The sequence below is a fragment of the Spea bombifrons genome, chromosome 3 (genome assembly GCF_027358695.1).
Source record: "Spea bombifrons isolate aSpeBom1 chromosome 3, aSpeBom1.2.pri, whole genome shotgun sequence".
Taxonomy (NCBI): Eukaryota; Metazoa; Chordata; class Amphibia; order Anura; family Pelobatidae; genus Spea; species Spea bombifrons.
In genome coordinates, this window is record NC_071089.1 from 85,178,328 (window position 1) to 85,200,695 (window position 22,368).

General features: G+C 44.0%; 1 protein-coding gene across 1 annotated transcript in view; it reads right to left on the bottom strand.

Annotated features, from left to right (window-relative positions):
- Window positions 1-22,368, bottom strand: part of LOC128483056 (probable cation-transporting ATPase 13A4) — a 43,896-nt gene that overhangs the window by 15,915 nt on the left and 5,613 nt on the right. The window contains exons 4-14 of the mRNA XM_053459093.1: window positions 20,785-20,855; window positions 19,266-19,346; window positions 18,570-18,639; window positions 16,276-16,410; window positions 15,479-15,551; window positions 14,327-14,458; window positions 13,595-13,765; window positions 13,174-13,331; window positions 12,597-12,785; window positions 12,434-12,495; window positions 11,754-11,904 (exon numbers count right to left, since the gene is read on the bottom strand). Coding sequence (XP_053315068.1) covers window positions 11,754-11,904; window positions 12,434-12,495; window positions 12,597-12,785; window positions 13,174-13,331; window positions 13,595-13,765; window positions 14,327-14,458; window positions 15,479-15,551; window positions 16,276-16,410; window positions 18,570-18,639; window positions 19,266-19,346; window positions 20,785-20,855 — 1,293 coding nt within the window. The remainder of the gene's footprint in view (window positions 1-11,753; window positions 11,905-12,433; window positions 12,496-12,596; window positions 12,786-13,173; window positions 13,332-13,594; window positions 13,766-14,326; window positions 14,459-15,478; window positions 15,552-16,275; window positions 16,411-18,569; window positions 18,640-19,265; window positions 19,347-20,784; window positions 20,856-22,368) is intronic.

Sequence of the window (22,368 nt, forward strand, 5' to 3'; positions counted from 1 at the left end):
TTCACCCCAGGGCAAAGCACCCAAACACTGTCAGTCTTAGACGTTTGGCAGCAGACTTCCAGAGCTCAGACACAAGGCCCTAGCGTAAGCTGGCCACTCCGGCGGAGGTAGCAGGCGTTGCCACACCGCAGACAGAGGCAGCCAGGGGGGAGAAACTGCCCTTACAATTAGGGACATTTTGGGCATGACTCTAGCCAGGAAGCGAACTGGCAGAGAAGAGATGCTGGCACCACCACCACCACCACCACCACCAGCAGCATTGAAAAATTGGAAAGGCGAATGAGAGGGCAATTGGCGACCCGCTCACCTGTTTCACCCCAGGGCAAAGCACCCAAACACTGTCAGTCTTAGACGTTTGGCAGCAGACTTCCAGAGCTCAGACACAAGGCCCTAGCGTAAGCTGGCCATTCCGGCGGAGGTAGCAGGCGTTGCCACACCGCAGACAGAGGCAGCCAGGGGGGAGAAACTGCCCTTACAATTTGGGACATTTGAGGCATGACACTAGCCAGGAAGCGAACTGGCAGAGAAGAGATGCTGGCACCACCACCAGCAGCAGCATTGAAAAGGCGAATGAGTGGGCAATTGGCGACCCACTCACCTGTTTCACCCCAGGGCAAAGCACCCAAACACTGTCAGTCTTAGACGTTTGGCAGCAGACTTCCAGAGCTCAGACACAAGGCCCTAGCGTAAGCTGGCCACTCCGGCGGAGGTAGCAGGCGTTGCCACACCGCAAACAGAGGCAGCCAGGGGGGAGAAACTGCCCTTACCATTAGGGACATTTTGGGCATGACTCTAGCCAGGAAGCGAACTGGCAGAGAAGAGATGCTGGCACCACCACCAGCAGCAGCATTGAAAAGGCGAATGAGTGGGCAATTGGCGACCCACTCACCTGTTTCACCCCAGGGCAAAGCACCCAAACACTGTCAGTCTTAGACGTTTGGCAGCAGACTTCCAGAGCTCAGACACAATGCCCTAGCGTAAGCTGGCCACTCCGGCGGAGGTAGCAGGCGTTGCCACACCGCAAACAGACGCAGCCAGAGGGGAGAAACTGCCCTTACCACTAGGGACATTTTGGGCATGACTCTAGCCAGGAAGCGAACTGGCAGAGAAGAGATGCTGGCACCACCACCACCACCAGCAGCAGCATTGAAAAATGGGAAAGGCGAATGAGTGGGCAATTGGCGACCCACTCACCTGTTTCACCCCAGGGCAAAGCACCCAAACACTGTCAGTCTTAGACGTTTGGCAGCAGACTTCCAGAGCTCAGACACAAGGCCCTAGCGTAAGCTGGCCACTCCGGCGGAGGTAGCAGGCGTTGCCACACCGCAAACAGACGCAGCCAGAGGGGAGAAACTGCCCTTACCACTAGGGACATTTTGGGCATGACTCTAGCCAGGAAGCGAACTGGCAGAGAAGAGATGCTGGCACCACCACCACCACCAGCAGCAGCATTGAAAAATGGGAAAGGCGAATGAGTGGGCAATTGGCGACCCACTCACCTGTTTCACCCCAGGGCAAAGCACCCAAACACTGTCAGTCTTAGACGTTTGGCAGCAGACTTCCAGAGCTCAGACACAAGGCCCTAGCGTAAGCTGGCCACTCCGGCGGAGGTAGCAGGCGTTGCCACACCGCAAACAGACGCAGCCAGAGGGGAGAAACTGCCCTTACCATTAGGGACATTTGATTCATGACACTAGCCAGGAAGCGAACTGGCATCGAAGAGACACTGGCACCACCACCAGCAGCAGCAGCAGCAGAATTGGGAAAGGCGAATGAGTGGGCAATTGGCGACCCACTCACCTGTTTCACCCCAGAGCAAAGCATCCAAACACTGTCAGTCCTTGGCGTTTGGGAGCGGACTTCCAGAGCTCAGACACAAGGCCCTAGCGTAAGCTGGCTACATTGGCGGAGGTAGCAGGCGTTGCCACACCGCAGCAAGTGCAACCAGGGGGGAGAAACTACCCTTACCATCAGGGACATTTAAGGCATGACACTAGCCAGGAAGCGAACTGGCAGAGAAGAGATGCTGGCTCCACCAGCAGCAGCAGCAGCAGCAGCAGCAGCAGCAGCATTGGAAAAGGCAAATGAGTGGGCAATTGACGACCCGCTCACCTGTTTCACCCCAGGGCAAAGCATCCAAAGACTGTCAGTCCTTGGCGTTTGGGAGCGGACTTCCAGAACTCAGACACAAGGCCCTAGCGTAAGCTGGCTACATTGGCGGAGGTAGCAGGCGTTGCCACACCGCAGCAAGTGCAACCAGGGGGGAGAAACTGCCCTTACCATCAGGGACATTTAAGGCATGACACTAGCCAGGAAGCGAACTGGCAGAGAAGAGATGCTGGCACCACCAGCAGCAGCAGCAGCAGCAGCAGCATTGGAAAAGGCAAATGAGTGGGCAATTGACGACCCGCTCACCTGTTTCACCCCAGGGCAAAGCATCCAAACACTGTCAGTCCTTGGCGTTTGGGAGCGGACTTCCAGAACTCAGACACAAGGCCCTAGCGTAAGCTGGCTACATTGGCGGAGGTAGCAGGCGTTGCCACACCGCAGCAAGTGCAACCAGGGGGGAGAAACTGCCCTTACCATCAGGGACATTTAAGGCATGACACTAGCCAGGAAGCGAACTGGCAGAGAAGAGATGCTGGCACCACCAGCAGCAGCAGCAGCAGCAGCAGCAGCATTGGAAAAGGCAAATGAGTGGGCAATTGACGACCCTCTCACCTGTTTCACCCCAGGGCAAAGCATCCAAACACTGTCAGTCCTTGGCGTTTGGGAGCGGACTTCCAGAACTCAGACACAAGGCCCTAGCGTAAGCTGGCTACATTGGCGGAGGTAGCAGGCGTTGCCACACCGCAGCAAGTGCAACCAGGGGGGAGAAACTACCCTTACCATCAGGGACATTCGAGGCATGACACTAGCCAGGAAGCGAACTGGCATTGAAGAGAGACACTGGCACCACCACCAGCAGCAGCAGAATTGGGAAAGGCGAATGAGTGGGCAATTGACGACCCGCTCACCTGTTTCACCCCAGGGCAAAGCATCCAAGCACTGTCAGTCCTTGGCGTTTGGGAGCAGACCTACAGAGCTCAGACACAAGGCCCTAGCGTAAGCTGGCTACACCGGCGGAGGTAGCAGGCGTTGCCACACCGCAGCAAGTGCAACCAGGGGGGAGAAACTGCCCTTACCACTAGGGACATTTTGGGCATGACTCTAGCCAGGAAGCGAACTGGCAGAGAAGAGATGCTGGCACCACCACCACCACCAGCAGCAGCATTGAAAAATGGGAAAGGCGAATGAGTGGGCAATTGGCGACCCACTCACCTGTTTCACCCCAGGGCAAAGCACCCAAACACTGTCAGTCTTAGACGTTTGGCAGCAGACTTCCAGAGCTCAGACACAAGGCCCTAGCGTAAGCTGGCCACTCCGGCGGAGGTAGCAGGCGTTGCCACACCGCAAACAGACGCAGCCAGAGGGGAGAAACTGCCCTTACCATTAGGGACATTTGATTCATGACACTAGCCAGGAAGCGAACTGGCATCGAAGAGACACTGGCACCACCACCAGCAGCAGCAGCAGCAGAATTGGGAAAGGCGAATGAGTGGGCAATTGGCGACCCACTCACCTGTTTCACCCCAGAGCAAAGCATCCAAACACTGTCAGTCCTTGGCGTTTGGGAGCGGACTTCCAGAGCTCAGACACAAGGCCCTAGCGTAAGCTGGCTACATTGGCGGAGGTAGCAGGCGTTGCCACACCGCAGCAAGTGCAACCAGGGGGGAGAAACTACCCTTACCATCAGGGACATTTAAGGCATGACACTAGCCAGGAAGCGAACTGGCAGAGAAGAGATGCTGGCACCACCAGCAGCAGCAGCAGCAGCAGCAGCAGCAGCAGCAGCAGCATTGGAAAAGGCAAATGAGTGGGCAATTGACGACCCGCTCACCTGTTTCACCCCAGGGCAAAGCATCCAAAGACTGTCAGTCCTTGGCGTTTGGGAGCGGACTTCCAGAACTCAGACACAAGGCCCTAGCGTAAGCTGGCTACATTGGCGGAGGTAGCAGGCGTTGCCACACCGCAGCAAGTGCAACCAGGGGGGAGAAACTGCCCTTACCATCAGGGACATTTAAGGCATGACACTAGCCAGGAAGCGAACTGGCAGAGAAGAGATGCTGGCACCACCAGCAGCAGCAGCAGCAGCAGCAGCATTGGAAAAGGCAAATGAGTGGGCAATTGACGACCCGCTCACCTGTTTCACCCCAGGGCAAAGCATCCAAACACTGTCAGTCCTTGGCGTTTGGGAGCGGACTTCCAGAACTCAGACACAAGGCCCTAGCGTAAGCTGGCTACATTGGCGGAGGTAGCAGGCGTTGCCACACCGCAGCAAGTGCAACCAGGGGGGAGAAACTGCCCTTACCATCAGGGACATTTAAGGCATGACACTAGCCAGGAAGCGAACTGGCAGAGAAGAGATGCTGGCACCACCAGCAGCAGCAGCAGCAGCAGCAGCAGCATTGGAAAAGGCAAATGAGTGGGCAATTGACGACCCTCTCACCTGTTTCACCCCAGGGCAAAGCATCCAAACACTGTCAGTCCTTGGCGTTTGGGAGCGGACTTCCAGAACTCAGACACAAGGCCCTAGCGTAAGCTGGCTACATTGGCGGAGGTAGCAGGCGTTGCCACACCGCAGCAAGTGCAACCAGGGGGGAGAAACTACCCTTACCATCAGGGACATTCGAGGCATGACACTAGCCAGGAAGCGAACTGGCATTGAAGAGAGACACTGGCACCACCACCAGCAGCAGCAGAATTGGGAAAGGCGAATGAGTGGGCAATTGACGACCCGCTCACCTGTTTCACCCCAGGGCAAAGCATCCAAGCACTGTCAGTCCTTGGCGTTTGGGAGCAGACCTACAGAACTCAGACACAAGGCCCTAGCGTAAGCTGGCTACACCGGCGGAGGTAGCAGGCGTTGCCACACCGCAGCAAGTGCAACCAGGGGGGAGAAACTGCCCTTACCATCAGGGACATTCGAGGCATGACACTAGCCAGGAAGCGAACTGGCAGAGAAGAGATACTGGCACCACCAGCAGCAGCAGCAGCAGCAGCAGCAGCATTGGAAAAGGCAAATGAGTGGGCAATTGACGACCCGCTCACCTGTTTCACCCCAGGGCAAAGCATCCAAACACTGTCAGTCCTTGGCGTTTGGGAGCGGACTTCCAGAACTCAGACACAAGGCCCTAGCGTAAGCTGGCTACATTGGCGGAGGTAGCAGGCGTTGCCACACCGCAGCAAGTGCAACCAGGGGGGAGAAACTACCCTTACCATCAGGGACATTCGAGGCATGACACTAGCCAGGAAGCGAACTGGCATTGAAGAGAGACACTGGCACCACCACCAGCAGCAGCAGAATTGGGAAAGGCAAATGAGTGGGCAATTGACGACCCGCTCACCTGTTTCACCCCAGGGCAAAGCATCCAAGCACTGTCAGTCCTTGGCGTTTGGGAGCAGACCTACAGAACTCAGACACAAGGCCCTAGCGTAAGCTGGCTACACCGGCGGAGGTAGCAGGCGTTGCCACACCGCAGCAAGTGCAACCAGGGGGGAGAAACTACCCTTACCATCAGGGACATTCGAGGCATGACACTAGCCAGGAAGCGAACTGGCATTGAAGAGAGACACTGGCACCACCACCAGCAGCAGCAGCATTGGGAAAGGCGAATGAGTGGGCAATTGACGACCCGCTCACCTGTTTCACCCCAGGGCAAAGCATCCAAACACTGTCAGTCCTTGGCGTTTGGGAGCAGACCTACAGAACTCAGACACTAGGCCCTAGCGTAAGCTAGCTACACCGGCGGAGGTAGCAGGCGTTGCCACACCGCAGCAAGTGCAACCAGGGGGGAGAAACTACCCTTTCCATTAGGGACATCTGAGGCATGATTTCAGCCAGGAAGCGAACTGGCAAAAGATACTGGCACCACCACCAGCAGCAGCGTTGGAAACGGAAAAAGGTGAATGAGTGGGCAATTGACGACCCACTCACCTGTTTCACCCCAGGGCAAAGCACCCAAACACTGTCAGTCCTAGGCGTTTGGGAGCGGACTTACAGAACTCAGACACTAGGCCCTAGCGTAAATTGGCTACACCAGCGGAGGTAGCAGGCATTGCCACACCGCAGCAAGTGCAACCAGGGGGAGAAACTACCTTAAACATTAGAGAGAAAAAATTTAACTTTCCAAGCTAAGAGCTGGGTAACCCAATTTGGGCAGATTGAATTTAAGAAAGGCAATCTGCTCCATCAGATGAGGTGCCATGCGTGAGCGCTGTGGACTCAGTATGTTTCCAGTCATAGAAAACACGCGCTCACTTTGAACAGTGGTTGGCGGACATGATAGAAGCTGCTGCGCAACCCATGAGAGTGCAGGCCACACACTCTTCTTTTCATCCCAGTAGCTAAGAGGATCAACATTAGGAGCAGAAGGAACTTCACAGAGGTAAAGTTTGACCATTTCAGCAGCACTACTCTCCTTTCTGCTGCTAGCTCTGTCAGATGGTCCAACTATACTGCCAAGTGCCTCTTCCCAAAACGCAGCTGCTCCACTCAGCTGTGTTGTGCTGCTTGTGGCACTGCTGCTGATGCTGCTGCTAGGGGTAGCAGACCACATCATCTCTTCCTCCTCCTGCACCTCACCCTCCTCGGACAGCATTCCCATTTTACGCTGCCAGTCACGTACCTTGTTGACCAATTGCTCCCGGTAGCTACTGAGAACATTGAATTTCAAAGCTAGCTTTCCCTTAATTCTTGGATCACAAAGGCACGCTAGCATCATTTCGGGACTCTCTTCCATTCGCTTGCGAAGGTGTACTTTTAGCAGATCCTTCAGCTTCCTGACTATGGCTGCTACGTCAGGATGTAGAGTGCCACCTTGAACAGCCTCACGGTTTCCAAGGAACACATCCATCTTGCTGCCTAGATGGGAGAACACTGGGATTACCTGGGCCAGACTGGCAGTGTTTGAGCTTAAATTTTCTGTGGCATCCCTGAATGGTTTAAGGACTGCCACTAGCTGGGCGATCACTGTCCAATCCTCCCTATTCAATGGAGAGGTAATCCCAATATTGTGCTCTGAGGCAAGATTATGGATTGCCCTCTGCTGCTCCAAAATCCTCTCTAGCATGTCTAACGTGGAGTTCCACCGTGTACTGACATCCTGACGTAGGCAGTGTACGGGAAGACCTGACCTCTCTTGCTCTTCCCTCAAAAGTTGGCTAGCCTTAACACTATGGTGAAAGTGTCCAGCGATCTTTCTGCAGCGGGACAGAACTACTGCTGCCACATTAGTTCCTTCTGACATTGCTGCCTTCACTACAAGATGGATGATGTGGGCTGCACAGCGCACACCAACAATATGACCATCTCGCAGCGCTTTCACCATATTGGCACCTCCGTCAGTTACCACAAAACCAACTTCAACATTGGTGCCCGCCTCTGCTCCCACCCAAAGGCTAAACATTTTCCTAATCGCATGCAGAATATTTTGGGAAGTGTGCTTTTCATCCATCACTTCTGCATGGAGAAGGAATGATCGGTAGCCTGCTGCAGCAACTTCCTTAGACACACTGGGCTGCCACCAGTGTGCTGTCAAAGAAAGAAAGGCATGCTGGGCGCTAGGTGCACTCCACAAATCTGTAGTGAAATGAACACACTGACCAGCAGCCTTGGAAAGCTCCTCTTTCACTGCTGCAACACAGGACCGATACAGCGAGGGGACAATGTTCCTGCTGAAAGTGGAACGTGACGGAACTGTGTATTGTGGAGCCACAGCCGCCATCAATTGTTTGAAAGGCTCCCCTTCAATCATGGAGAAGGATGCCCCTCCAACAGCAATGAACTGACCAATAAGTCGCGTTACTTTATTGGCCTGCTGTTTGGGCATCGTTCTCTTGGAGTGGAATGCCCCAAATTCTTCCAGGGTGGGCTGGGCATGCAGTGCTCCAACCTGCCTTGGTCTCTGGCTGCCAGCACTAGTTGCTGCTGCTGCTGCTGCTATTGGCTCAGAAGAAGAAGCTGTTGGGGTTTTTCCACGGCCACCAGCTATGCTGCCTGCACTAAGTTTTACCTCTGCATCTTTCCCCAATAGCACAGCGTTGTGTTGAGTGCTGAGGTGATGCTTCATGCTAGCACTGGTAAAATGGCCAGACACTTTCCCTCTGCTTATTAGCTTCCCACAATGTTTGCACTTTCCATAGCGCCCTTCTTCAACATTTTCAAAGTGCTCCCAAATTGGGGCGCGCATAGCCTTGGAGTGTGCCTTGGGTGCTGCTCTTACTGCTCGGGGTGGATGAACAGAGGCAGAACTAGTGGTGGTGGGACTGGTGGTAACAGTACTGGCCATAGTGGGACTGCTAATTGCTTTAGATTTGCTAGGTTTTGCTGCTGCTGCTGGTGGTGGTGATGGTGATGATCGTAGCGGAGAAGGTGGAGGCTCAGGGGAAAATTGTGCACTAGTCATTTGGACACTGCTCCCTGAGGAATCTGATTCCTGACCACTCATCTCCTCTACTTCCTCTGGCTCATAGTCTAGCTCTTCATTAGCCAGATCGAATGGAATTCCTGCTAGGCTGGAGCTAAGACTGATATCGTCGTGAGACTCGTGACTAGTAGTAGTGCGAGCAGGAAGAATAGACTCTGCACTTGGCCTCTCAGTCTCAGGCTCCTCTGCTACCTCGCTAGGTGGAGTTCCACTATGTGTAGCCCTCTCTCTAACTGTCTTTACAAAAATTTTGTAAGGACTTGGTGGCTTGCTAGAGGTACTAGGAGGACATGGCGTGGCGGTACCAGTGGGAACAGTAGGCGCAGCACTAGTGGTGGTAGAGGCGGTAGAGGTGGGGGTGGTGGTGGTGGTTTTCCCTACAAAGGAATGAGATCGCTTTGGTTTGGGACCCCTCTGAGTCTTGCTGCTAATTTGGCTCTGCTTGGTACCTTGCATGCTGCTGGTGGATGCGGAAGATGCTGCTTGGGGCAAAAGGCACTTCTTTTTAGTCACTGGGCTGGTACTACTTGTGCTACCCTTTAACTTTGAACGTGCTTCTGGTGCTTTAGGCTTTCCGTAAAAAACCATAGAGCTTGTGGGCCTAGCCGCACTACTACTGCCTGCTTTTGGTGCCTTTCCTTTACTTGATGATCCTTCAAGCAATGCTTCCCCAAATGATAAGCGAGAGCTTGGCCTACTTGGCCGACTAGACTGACGCAAAGGCTGCATCTTAGAACTGGTGGTGGTGCTGCTGGTGGTGGTGGTGGTGGTGGTGGTAGATGGAGCTTGTCCCTCCTTAGTCCCAAAAGGAGGATCCATTTCAAATTTTGTGTTGTGTGTGTAGTGTAGTGTAGTGTAGTGTAGTGTAGTGTAGTGTTTAAAAAACTATAAAAAAAAAATAAAAAAATAAAAATAAAAAAAAGGAAAAATGAATTAAAGACAAAAAAATTAGAGGAAGTTCTCTTCAGTGCTACTGCTTAAAAAGTAAAACTATGCACTACTGCACTGTGCTGTGTGCAATCTGCCAAAATCCTAAAGTTATTTAAATTATTAACTCAAGATTAACTATTTAATAACTAGCAGTATTTTATTTTTAATTTGAATTTACACGGGCCTAAGAGCTTAGCCTACTACTATGCTAGCCTAAAGCTATATTTCCTTACTATAAGTCTACCTCTAGGCAGACGCTCTCAAACCCACTAAGCTAAAGTGAGGTTAAATCAGATTCAGTATATGATTTATTAATTAATATTAAGTTATATAATATTAATAGATTAGAACTAATTTACTTATATATTATGTATTATAGATAGAAGAATATAGATTATGAATTAGAATTTAGAATTAGAATTACTTATATTATAGATTATGAATTAGAATATTATTATTTATAATATATTATAGATTAAGATTAAAGAAGATTAGAATTATTTTAGTACTACAGCTAGTAGCTTGAAGCTTTGCTTAGTACAGCTCGTCACAGTCAATTTTTCTTGAAAAGAATTAGAAATAAAATAAAATGTCACAGCAAAACAGTTATCTTCACTGCTTGCTGCACTCACTAGCCCAACAAGTTCACTTCACTGATGGACTGAGGTGAGCAAAACACTAAGGGTACTTTTAATAAAATTGAAATAAAATGTAAAATAAATGAGAAAATCTTTGCAAAACAGTTAACGTCACTGCTTGCTGATCAAAAAAAAACACAGCACTTATTCGGCTGCACTCACTAGCCCAACAAGTTCACTTCACTGATGGACTGAGGTGAGCAAAACAAATGAAATAAAATGAAAGATTAATTAAGAAAAATTGACTTGGTCTCTTACTGTTGCTAAAACAAAGCACAAACTATAGAGCTGCAGCACCAGTACTAATAAGATTAGCTGAACTATACGCTAGTAGTAATTAATTAATATTATTACTTTTATTTATAGCTAATTTAATTAACTATTAAGATAAGAAAGAATTAGAGAATTATTGATATTACTGATTTTAGATTAGACACTAGTAGATGTTCTGAATGTCTACAGTACACTCTACACTAGTATACTATTACTAACTATAACTGACAAATATATATATAATTTTATAATGAATTCAATTATTAATTATATTAATTAATATTACTGATTTTAAATTAGACACTAGTAGATGAATGTCTACAGTACACTCTACACTAGTATACTATAGTATATATATATATATGACTGACAAATATATATATATATATATAATATTATAATGAACTATTAAATTATAGATTCTATTAAATTGTAATTTATAAATTCTATTTAATTTATTTAAGCAGGACAGGCAATAGGCACTAGTGCCAGCCCAGGGCAAGGGCACCCCAGTGCCACTGAGGCACTGGGTGCACTGTCAACTCAACAGCACTTACACTAAAGTTGATGACAAATTAATTTAAAAAAAATTAAATTAATCAAATTATTATTATTAAATATATTAATTAAGTAGCACTGAAGTGAGGATGAAGTACACAGTGAGAAATGGCAGGCTAAGGCTTACCAGTCTCACACAGAACAGAACAATCTCTCTCTGTAACGCTCGGATGCAGCACAGCAGTGTTGCCAAAGCAGTCACAGCGAAAAATGAATGGATCTCTCAGGCAAGCTCTGGTCTTATAAAGGCGCCTTCAGAATTCAAAAAACAGCAGCACAGGCATTGGACGAGACCCTTAGCGTTACGTCACAAGAGTGAGCTGATTGGACAGACGAGGATCAGCTCACTCCTGTTTGAAATTTTGGCGGTTGCGCGGCAAAAACGAAGACGATCACGAAGAATCTTCGATTCTTCGTGATTGTGAGTCTTCGTCTTCGCCTACGGTTTGCCGGCACTGTATTCTGTTCTACGTTCCTTCGGAACGAACAAAAAAACGGCCTCTTCGTGCTCGTTTTCATGTTCGCCCGAAGACGAATGCACAAGTCTAACTAGCACTAACTCTAGAATATAAACTTTCACAATCAAAGACCCTAACAAAATGCTGGATTGTTATGTCATATCTACTACTATATAATGGTGTAGACAGTGTTGGTACATTATACGTTAGCTTTAGTAATTATCCCTAACAATAAGCTAACCTAACAATAAATATTCAGTGGAACAGTTTAAATCTTCAACAACAGCTACACTATGAGTCTTGGATTGTTTAGGTCATATGTAGGAAGGAATGCTATATATTCCCCTTCCACCAGCTGGCAGTATTACCCAATCTGTTCCTTCAAACATCTTCAAATCCAAAGGGTCACCTTGAATCTTCCCATCCAAAATTATCAATGAATGGCAGCAGGCCATCGCCCCGAGAAGTGGGCTCCAGGGCAAACTGTTCCCCTTTGTGAACATGTGAACATTCTGAAAGCTGAAAAAGGAATAGGTGTGCAGTTATTATGATTCTTGGCAAGTTAAAATATTACTATGCTATAAATTAGAAACATGAATTGCATCATAAGCTGCTGTATGGTTGCTTATGTTGCTTACAACATTACCTGTTAACCCCTTCCTCCCATATTCCCTTAGCTCACCTTTATTGTTATATTGTAGCTGTTTCTAACAGCTGCTGGGAGTACACTACCGATTGCATCTGAGAAGGGCTTGGCATGGAACCAAAGCTCCAGGAAATGAAGTGTTACATGATGTCATATCCTGTTCATTGAGCTGCCGATATATTGATTTTATTAATAGGTATACGGTAGCCGATCATGCTTGGAGCTGATTCAGTTTGCTTTTGTTCCTGCTCGCATAGGTAGTTTCACAATTTTGTACACAATAAGACATCATCACTAACATCTTCGTTTTTACAAATGATTTCAAGTACATCACAGTTGAGATTCAATTAACGTGCCCAATATTTAGACACTGAATAAACTGATGTGAAAGTGATAAAATACCTGTTTCCAGTGCAAGGGACTACACCCCACAGGTCAAGTCCATCTTCCGTTAATGTACCGGTCTAGATGGAAAGCCAGGTTTAGTAAATTGATGAACCTGGTATTAAGCGGTTCATGTAATATACATTTTGTCTATGATTACTATTGAAACGTCAAAACTTACTTTATCAAAACAGACCAAGTTTATCCTTCCACAAACATTAATTCTTTGCGGGCTTAGACAAAATATCTTTTTTTTCTTGAGTCTCTTTTGGGCATACATAATAGCCGTGGCAACTGCAGCGGGTAGTACAGGGGGAATGGCAACTGTGACACAAATTAATGATTTTACAATCACATCTCGAACTGTTGCCTGAAACAGAAAGCAATGCATTAATAAGTGCAGTTGGTGTTTATGGATCTACAGTATATGAACCGTATTATGTGATGTAAATGGGGCCTTCTTTCTCTGTTGGACCATTAAGGTTTCAAACTACAATGGGTTCAGATGTAGAAACTGAATACAATATTATATACAGGTATGTAGAGTATCTATTGTGACAAAGTGTATAGGAGAGTTGCGAAGGGATGCGAAGAAGCCTTTGTGGCTTGTGCCCTCACACATGCTCCCAATTTGCTGGTGCAACTTGCTTACAATCCCAGGCTGCAGGGGTTGGAGATCAGAAAGAAATCTGACCTGCTGATAACACGACTGCCACACACACTTGGGAAAAGTGACAGATCCACAAAAGATCACATACCCCTTTAACTGTAAACAAGACCACGGAATAGATGAAACCGATGAATGCTATTAAAACAAGGCACATAAGAAACCTGGTAGCATCTCGATATAGCTTGAAGTTCATGGGTTTCGGATACAGGATTGACCTTACCATTTCTCCTTTAGCTGTGTTGAAACCTAAGAAAAATAACATTTATGAGATTAATCTCCTTCCCAGTATTTTCAATATTCAGTATATAATGGCTATCCATTAGTAATACAATGGAGATTGCAAGTGAAATGTGCATAACGAACTAAATATGCTTTCACGCTATTCAATATACAGACTGACTACAAATTGTGTAACACTGCTTCCGTTTGCCTGCCTGTCGCATACACTTTCATAATTCCCAATAAAAGATAAAAGACAACTTGATTTTCTGAACAAATTGAAGACACACCTGTTTGTTTCACTACAGCTATTACAGGAGAAGAGCTAGACGATGATGACTGGATGACTTCAGTCCCACAGAAAAGCACGTGTCTCTTGAAATCCTCCCCACTCTGTATTTTCCAAGGAACGGAGTTTGGTATATTGTCAAGAGGAGATTTTGTAACTGGGATACTCTCTCCTACAAAACATGGCACATAATATAGGGTAACAAAATAAGACTACACAGAATAAGTTTGATAATACGAGCATAAAGAGGATCCAAGCATGGTGTAAATTTTGTCCCTGTACACCCAATGCCTCTTCTTTTGTTACTAGGTAATGCTTGGGTCTGGGCCTAGTTAAGGCCAAAAACCTCAGTTTGTTTTTTTGTATTACTGCAGATTGTTTCCCGACCTCCTGTTATTGCCATGCAAAGCCAATGGGAAATAGACTACCACTGTGACTCCACATCTGTTGCACTTGCCTTATTCTCCACTTACTTTTTGCTTCATGTATTTTCAGTTGTTCACCAGTCTGAAGTCCCTGCCACTATGTTGCTTAAGGTCAAAAGAAAGCCATTCTAACAGGGTACACATGTACAGGTATTCACTGCCAAGCTGTCCATAATATATAATGGACTGTTTAAATCAACTACAGATAAAAGGCTTCTAGCAGTGGCCAAGAAGGTTCAAATCAAACCAGCCAACTCATGGCACTCAGGTTAATATTGATTTAAATAGTTTGTCTTTCATTGTTTTACCTGTGAGTGTCCCTTCATTCACAATGCAGCTTCCTCTTAGAAGAATACAGTCGCAAGGAAGAAAGAACCTTTTTCCTGTAAGAACAATTACATCTCCAGGGACCAAGTGTCGGGATTCCACCTCTTCATGTGCTAATAATATGAAATGATTAGATATGTAACCCTCTGAAACGTCTAGAATTCTTAAGTAGTAGCTCAAAGCCTTACGAAGCTTCATAGGAGAAGCCAACCTCCCATCATTGGACTCGTTTTTAATTATAATTTTCTGCAAATATGTTGATTACTTTACCTTATTGCACTGTTATCGATGCACTGTTATCGATGCACTGTTATCGAACACATTATTATTCCAGTGATATCACAATAACATCAATTAGATCACTTTATCGTTTTTTATTTATTTATTATTTTTCATTGATTTTTTCTAACTAAATCAAAACTAATTTTTGTTTTGCTTTTTCCATTTGCGTGAAGAGGAAAAAACATTATTTCTCACTAAACAGACCCTGCAGGAGGCATGCTGTCCTTCAATGACCTTAAAGTTGACCTCACCAGTGACGTCTCTCAGAAGGGAATGCACGATTGAGGCTGTCAAAGGACAGCTTGATCTCCTGTCTAGTAGCAGGGAGCTCTCCTGTGTAGGACCACCATTTCCCTATGGGACTTTTGAGTCTGTCCACTCCAGGTTGTGGATTCCTTCAGGGTGGGAAATACATCTAGTCTGGGTGGTTATAATTTGAGTTTCAGTTTATGTAGCTCTGTTATTGTTATTTATTATTGCATTACATTTGTTTTTTAAATATTTACACATATTTTGTGTGTTGTCGACATTTTGTTCATAACAAAATATCTGTAGTGAGACATTTCATTGTTTGTTATATTCCAGCTACACACACTGTCTTACATCCAGTTAGTTGATGCACTGCCAAACTCTGAGTCCCCGATCGCCCAGAAGAGCGGAGGCCCGGGATTTTTCGTTGCAGCATCAACAGGTAAACGTCCTGACATGCCCCACTCCCCCCTCATTTCCCATTTAAATGGGGGTGTTTCCTGCGATGTAAGCGGGTACGCTGACTGATGCGGAAACGCCCACTGACACCTCACCCAATTACCAATTCAGTGCTGGTTGAATAGAATTATAAATTGACTTACCCCCATCATTCATGCGCACAGTTACTATTGTGCTGTTATTGGATTCAACTAGTTTATTCAGTTTCACAGATTGCTGCAGAAGAGACACAATTTCAGAGAGTTTATAGGTGAGTTATGGTGTAGTAAATTGCATTCTGAAGAACCAGCCATGTTGCATTTCTCTTTGCAATATGCTTTTCATATTGCATAAATAATGTTGTGGGATTTTTTAAAAATTTTATTTCACCTAGTGAATAAACCCCAATCTCAACTGTCCTTGTTTGGAAGGACAGGATAACTACACTGTAACCACATCACATAAATTAAAGGAAACGTTTATTGTGCTTGGCAGCCCTACTAAAGAATAAATCATATTAAAGTACTATGCATTCCTTTAAGAAATCACATAGTAGAAGCTGCAGCTCCTCTGTGGTCCAATGATTCTTGCTACTGATTGGTTGCTTGAAGCAACCAATCACTTGCAGGAAAACACTCTCATTGAAATCAGTAGGAGGGCTTTCTGAGCACTCAATAGAACCCCATCTGCAGTGTTCCCGGCACTAGCGCTGGAGCTGATTGGTAGTACGTATATCACATGCAAGGAGAAGGGATTTGGTAAATCCAGTACACCCCAGTCTGTGTCATGGCTGAAAATGCCAAACTGATGCAAAGTTATATATATATACATAAAATAAACAAAATGCTAACCTTGCAAATTATCTGTTTACCTTAACAAAGTTAAATCAGATGTTTTGCATTGATTCCATTCATAAAATACTATTGTGTTTTTAAAGTTAGGAATTAAAGGCACAAAATACCTGTCTGAGATCATAGACAGTCAGGATGATAGAAATTAGGGTTATAATGATAATTATTATAGAGTATTCAATGTAGCCTTCTGCCATCCATAAGCTAAGACTTGCAACTTGAAATATGTAGAACGGATTTAAAATCTGTAAAATAAAATCAAGAAAAAAATATATTTATCAAACTTTTTTCTACCTTAGATAGTTATTGCACTGGCTTTTGGTTGGTACTTGAACAGATTTTCTGAAACTTAACCCCTTAACGACAATCCACGTACATGTACGGGGTTGCCGTGCAACGGGTTAACGACAATGCCCGTACATGTACGGGCTGCCGTTAAACAGCTGCATCGCCGCGATCGCGGCGTTTTCGCCGCGATCGGCGGCTTTGCAGCATCCACGGAAGCCTCCCAAGTGAGGCTGACCGTGGATCCGGGGAGGGCAGCCCTCGGCAGCCCTCCCCGGAAGAAAAATGGCCGCCGCCGCACCGATCATGAAAGATCGCGGCGGCGCCCGGCTAAAACAGCTTAGGAAGCGATCTGAATCGCTTCCTAAGCATAAATGGTGTTACTGACATGCCTCGATATGGAGGCATGTCAGCAACACTACCCCCGACCCCCGATCACCTTGTGATTGCTCCGAAGAGCAACCACAAGTGCCATCCTGTGAATGACGTTGCCGTCATTCACAGAATGGCATTAACAATAGATCTGAGTTCAGAGGGTCTATCCAGACCCTCTTGTGAACTCTCGAGCTCCTCCTGCAGGTTGAATGCAGGTACTGCATCCAACCATGCAAGGTCAATGGAGCCCAGCTCACTAATGAGTGATTAGTAAAAAAAAAAATAAAAAAAAAATTAAAAAAATTTAAAAAAAAATGTTTAAAAAATGTTTAAAAAAATAAAAATAACATGGTAACATATAAAAATCCCCACTGTCACCAAAAAAAAAAAAAAAAAATTAATAAGCAAGTCCTAAAATTCTTTATCTTTACAAAAATTCCAGCATGGAAAGAGTTAAAATATTGGCATTACAAATGCCCATAGGCTGTCTCGTATTAAAAAATGCATGAGTGGATGGGATAAATTGAATTGGCCGGGTTCAAAGGTGTCCCAAATATGGGACATGGGGGCAGTAGGATCAGATGTCTAAATGGCCAAAAAATACACACCTCACAAAGGCGGCCTTTTACCTCCCAAATAACCCAACAAACCCATGCATGTGGGGTATCACTGCGCTCAGGAGATGTTACTGAACACATATTGGGGTGTTGTGAGACACGGACATATACCAGGAGCGATAAATTTATACCTGAAGTACAACGTGTGTGGAAAAAAATACAAAAAAATTTACTACCATAAAGTTTCACAAAGGCTGGTGGTAAAATTAGTGCATGGAAAGGGTTAAATTACCAGCATGTGAAATACCTTGGGGTGTCTAGTTTTTAAAAATATATGACTTGATGGGGTAAATTGCATTGGCCGGCTTCAAAGATACCCGAAATGGCACATGGGGGGAAGAATTACCAGATTTGGAAAAAAAGGTTTTGAAATAGCAAAACGCTACCTGTACTTATTGCCCCATAACGTGCAGAAAAAAGCAAAAAAACATAAAAACATTGGGTATTTCTAAACTCAGGACAAATAGTAGAATCTATTTAGCAGGTTTTTTCATTCGTTTTTGCAGATGAGTAAAAGTTTTTTGTTTAAAAAGTGAGAAAAAGTAATTTTTTAACAAAAAATCCCCATATTTTATCATTTTTTTTATAGTAAATTAGATGATATGATAAAAATAATGGTATCTAAAGAAAGCCCTGTTTGTCCTGAAAAAAACAATATATAATATGTGTGGGAGCATGAAATGAGAAAGAAGAAAATCACAGCTAAACAGGAACACCGAAAAATGTTAAAATAGCCATTGTCCCACAATATACTACGAGTAAAAACCCCTATTGTCCTTAAGGGGTTAACTAATCACTCATGCATGCTTTGTGTCTAATGCCTAACACACAGATACTGATTGTAAGGGTCTTATTCAAAGAAAATTGATGGCACATTTATTTTTATTATTTAATGGTTAGCTGTCTTTACATAATAGGCACAATTGTTCATACAAAAATTGGTTAACGACATATTACATGGTAATGATATGGTTCTAACAGCATTCATGGAAAGTCACTTATTTGGCTCACTTATAAAATTGCATCAACACAAAGAGTCAGGTATTATTATTTATTGATTCATACAATGATATATATTTTAGGCAAATGTATACATAATTACATAAATACATTTAAATTGTGTATACCTCCTTAAAAAGCAATTTCCACACTGGCACAACTTCAACCTCAATGGCATTTGGCCCGCAAACAAATCTCCTAAAGAAAATATTATGAATAATCAGATTTATGTCCATTATTACAATGCAACCGTTGTGTGTTGTAAAAGAAATGACAAATGACAAATGACAAATAATTACTTTTGTTTGCTTTAAGTAAATTGAAGCACTACAATAATGCCAAATTAATCTTAGGTGTAATCCGGCAAGTTAATATAATGGTTTGTTTGTTGTAGCATTCTTTTAAAGACATTATTAACACTATTCAGAAAGAAATGCCATATAGAAGGGAGGGTAAGGATTACCAGAGGACAAATACAAGTAAGTATACAATTATGTATAATCACTCAAGATTGTATTTGCTTTTTCAAATCCTTTCAGAAGACACTTGTTTAGGATTTGATCTTTTATATGTGGGAAAACTGCATTGGGTTATGCTTAGGGCAACTCCAAAGATAAATACGTTGCTAGATTAAACTATATCCTATATCCTACGCAAAAGCTTCTTGCATAACCTTATTCTTGCCTGAAAATGCCACAGGACTTAATGCATTTAGTAATTCATTCAAAAATCTGAGCTTTTGCATTCAATGCTTCTGATTGGTCTTCATAAAAAGTATGACACAAGTTTCCAAATATAGTTTTCACACGAACAATAAACGGTACCTTAGCTTTTGCTCTTCTCGACTGAGCCCGGACCCAAACCTGGAGTGTAATTCAGAGCACGAGTATTCATCCTCCAGGGCTCTGTAATAATAAAGTAATAGACCAATAAATCTATCTTACACTCATATGCCTTCAGGATAATACACTACCAGTTTTTTGGGGACCAAGACATTTTTAGAAATATTTATAAAATACAGACTTTCATTCTTCCGCAAACTACCGTATTTGGCCACCAGTCATTGCAATCTAAGGGAGGACTGCCAGTTAATTATTTGTGACAGATCTGTATATGGCATTAAATTTAGCCCAGATACTGTTGCTTACAACAAGTAGGAATCAGCAAGGTGAAAAGTTATTTTATCTTTATTGTTAATACATACAAAAATGCAAAATATATACAATTATACAGCCAATATCTTTATGAGGGCAACAAACTAAATGTTATAGGCAGTCAAATATTTAATTTGCAACCAATATTTGCTTGATTATAAGATCATAGGAATTTTCTATCTTAATGAAAGTAAGAAAGAGAAAAAAAGGCCTGAATATAAAATAACCCTATTGGAATTAAAAAACAAAAAAACAAAAAAAAAACATTGTTTTTGCTTTCATTGCTCTCTCTCACTCTCTCTAACTCTGTTAATGTCTCCCTACCTTTTCCGCTGACCATTTACACTTTATTATGCTCCTATTCACTCTCTCACGCTCTCGGTCAATGAATGTCTCCCTACTTTCTCTGCCGACCGTTTCCGTGTCCCTGTCTCCGCAGCTCTGCTTCTTCTCTTGCTTCTTTTTGTTATTTTGTCTTCTTTCTTTGTTTGCTTCTCTCCAGTAGCTCCAGGTACTTCTGCAAAACAGCAGAGGCTCTGCTCATGCCCCCCACATTTAGAGGAACAGGGTAGAGGCTGTCCCCATGGTGTGTGCTGTGGCTCTGCCCTTTTGCAGAAGTACTACAAGAGGCCAAAATATCGCAGGCAGATTTGTAGAACAAGAGATGTTTTTTGCACCTTGACCGGGAATGTAGGGAATGTTGAGAGATAGCGCGAGAGATTATAAAACAAGACCATTTTTTCAGATTTTTTAAAAAAACTTATTTTATAATCAAGCAAATACGGTGGTAGTAGTAGGGTTAGATGTACCATAGAGAAAAACTATGTGGCACTGAGATGGCAGGGGATGCTGCAATGCAGTTTTTTCTCATGTGCTGCAATCATAACTCTCCCTAGTGGGACACTAGAAAAATCAATTGGTTCTAAGGCCAACCCTGAGTGGTCCTACAATGAAACAGTTAAGAAACTGTGATACTATATGAAAAGAAAATGTTTTCATAAGTTTGTATGTTGGTTTATTTGACTAAATAGCCTAAGGAAAGGGATTGAGAAAGTTCTAGAGCATATAATTAAGTTTGGTAATACGAAACCATACCTTTAATATATTGACTTCTTAAAGAAACATCATCTCTGTGTTACCATCATATATTGGTTTTATAGCTAGAAAAAAAAGCAAAAAAAAAACATACCCAACTTTCTGGAACTTCTTTTCTGAAATCAACCAAATATACTTGATCTTCTGCACCCAAACACATTTAACCTGAAAAAATAAATCAACACAGAACCTAATGTATGGTGCATCATATGAAATTATATGTTTGAAGACTGTTGATCAGTATGCATATTTCATTCTATTTCATTTGTTAATGAGGAGAGTTAGCCACATTCCCCGTATGTCTTTGCATAATGAAATCCATGGCGGGTTACAACCTATTATTAGTTAAGGGTATGGTATTTAAAAGGTAGCATATGCAAACAGTAAAACTACATAACATGTTAGAGATTGTAAAAATAGCTGTAAAGTTGTAGTATCATATATTCATATCCTTCATAGTCTCTTTCTTCGGCTTATAGCAGAAGATTTTTTAGGATGTTTGACAGGACCACCAATGAAAATTGTACTAATCCATAATGTGGCGTACCAATGATTTTAATTGCCATATCATGCATTTCACGTAAGTTCCTCCAGTTCTGAAAAGTTAAATCAGTGACATTGACTGTATTTACTGAACTGATTGTTGAAGATTTCAACTCCATGATTTGGAATATTATAAAGGACCAGCTCTAGTGCAAGAAGGGCTTAACTGTCCCTGCATAAGGTGCTAAAATAGCAGGTGCCAGAGAAAATAATCTTATTAATTTACCTATAGTTTATGCAGGGCTATCTCACTCCTTCTTGCATGAGAGGCTCGTCTGTGTTGGAAATTGCCAATATCATTAATTCATGGAAGAATCAATAAAAAAAGTAAACACAAGTGTCACAATACAAATTTATGACACTTGTAAATACTGAACAATTAATCAAATGTTCAGACATTTATGCCAATTTTTTAAGTGCGTGGTTTCCTCTACTCCTGAGCACATGGCTTTACTAAATGTATCTGTAGCAAACAATGGGAGTTCCCATACAATTACACAATTCATGTTATAAAACACTGAAGCATTGTGTAGCATGCTGGGTGACCTCCAGTTTAAGGATCTTCTCCTAATTATTTAAACATGTACATTCCAGTTCATTCAAGGTCCAGATTGTTTTTTTGGCTTGTGTCTCTGGCAGGGATGATTTTCTCAGGTGGCATTACCACTTTGAATATTAATTAAAAATGCCTTCACTTAATTGGAAAGAGAGGCTTTTGTGCAACATATAACACTAAAGTTAGTATATACCTTTATGCGCTCACCTTTTACTGGACATTGTGCCAATGATTGCATGCTATTAGGTGAATCAGAGGGAAGTAATTTGTCTATGGTGAAAATAGACAATGAATCACGTATGATATAATTAAACACAGTGGCATATGCTGACCTAGGCCCACTAAGATAGCAGCCCTTCTGCCACAAAAGTGAATGCGGCCCATGCTATTAGGTGATCAGGCTCTTTGATTCTTCTGCTCTAATGGCTGGTTGAGGAGATCAACTATCCCACTTGGTACTATCCTAACCTGGCACCATCTATCTGAAGTGCATATGATGTCATAACCTGGTGCACTGCAGAGAGGATGGTGGCTGTAGAGGTAGGTCATAGGGGTGAATTGGGCACTACTTAAGCATAT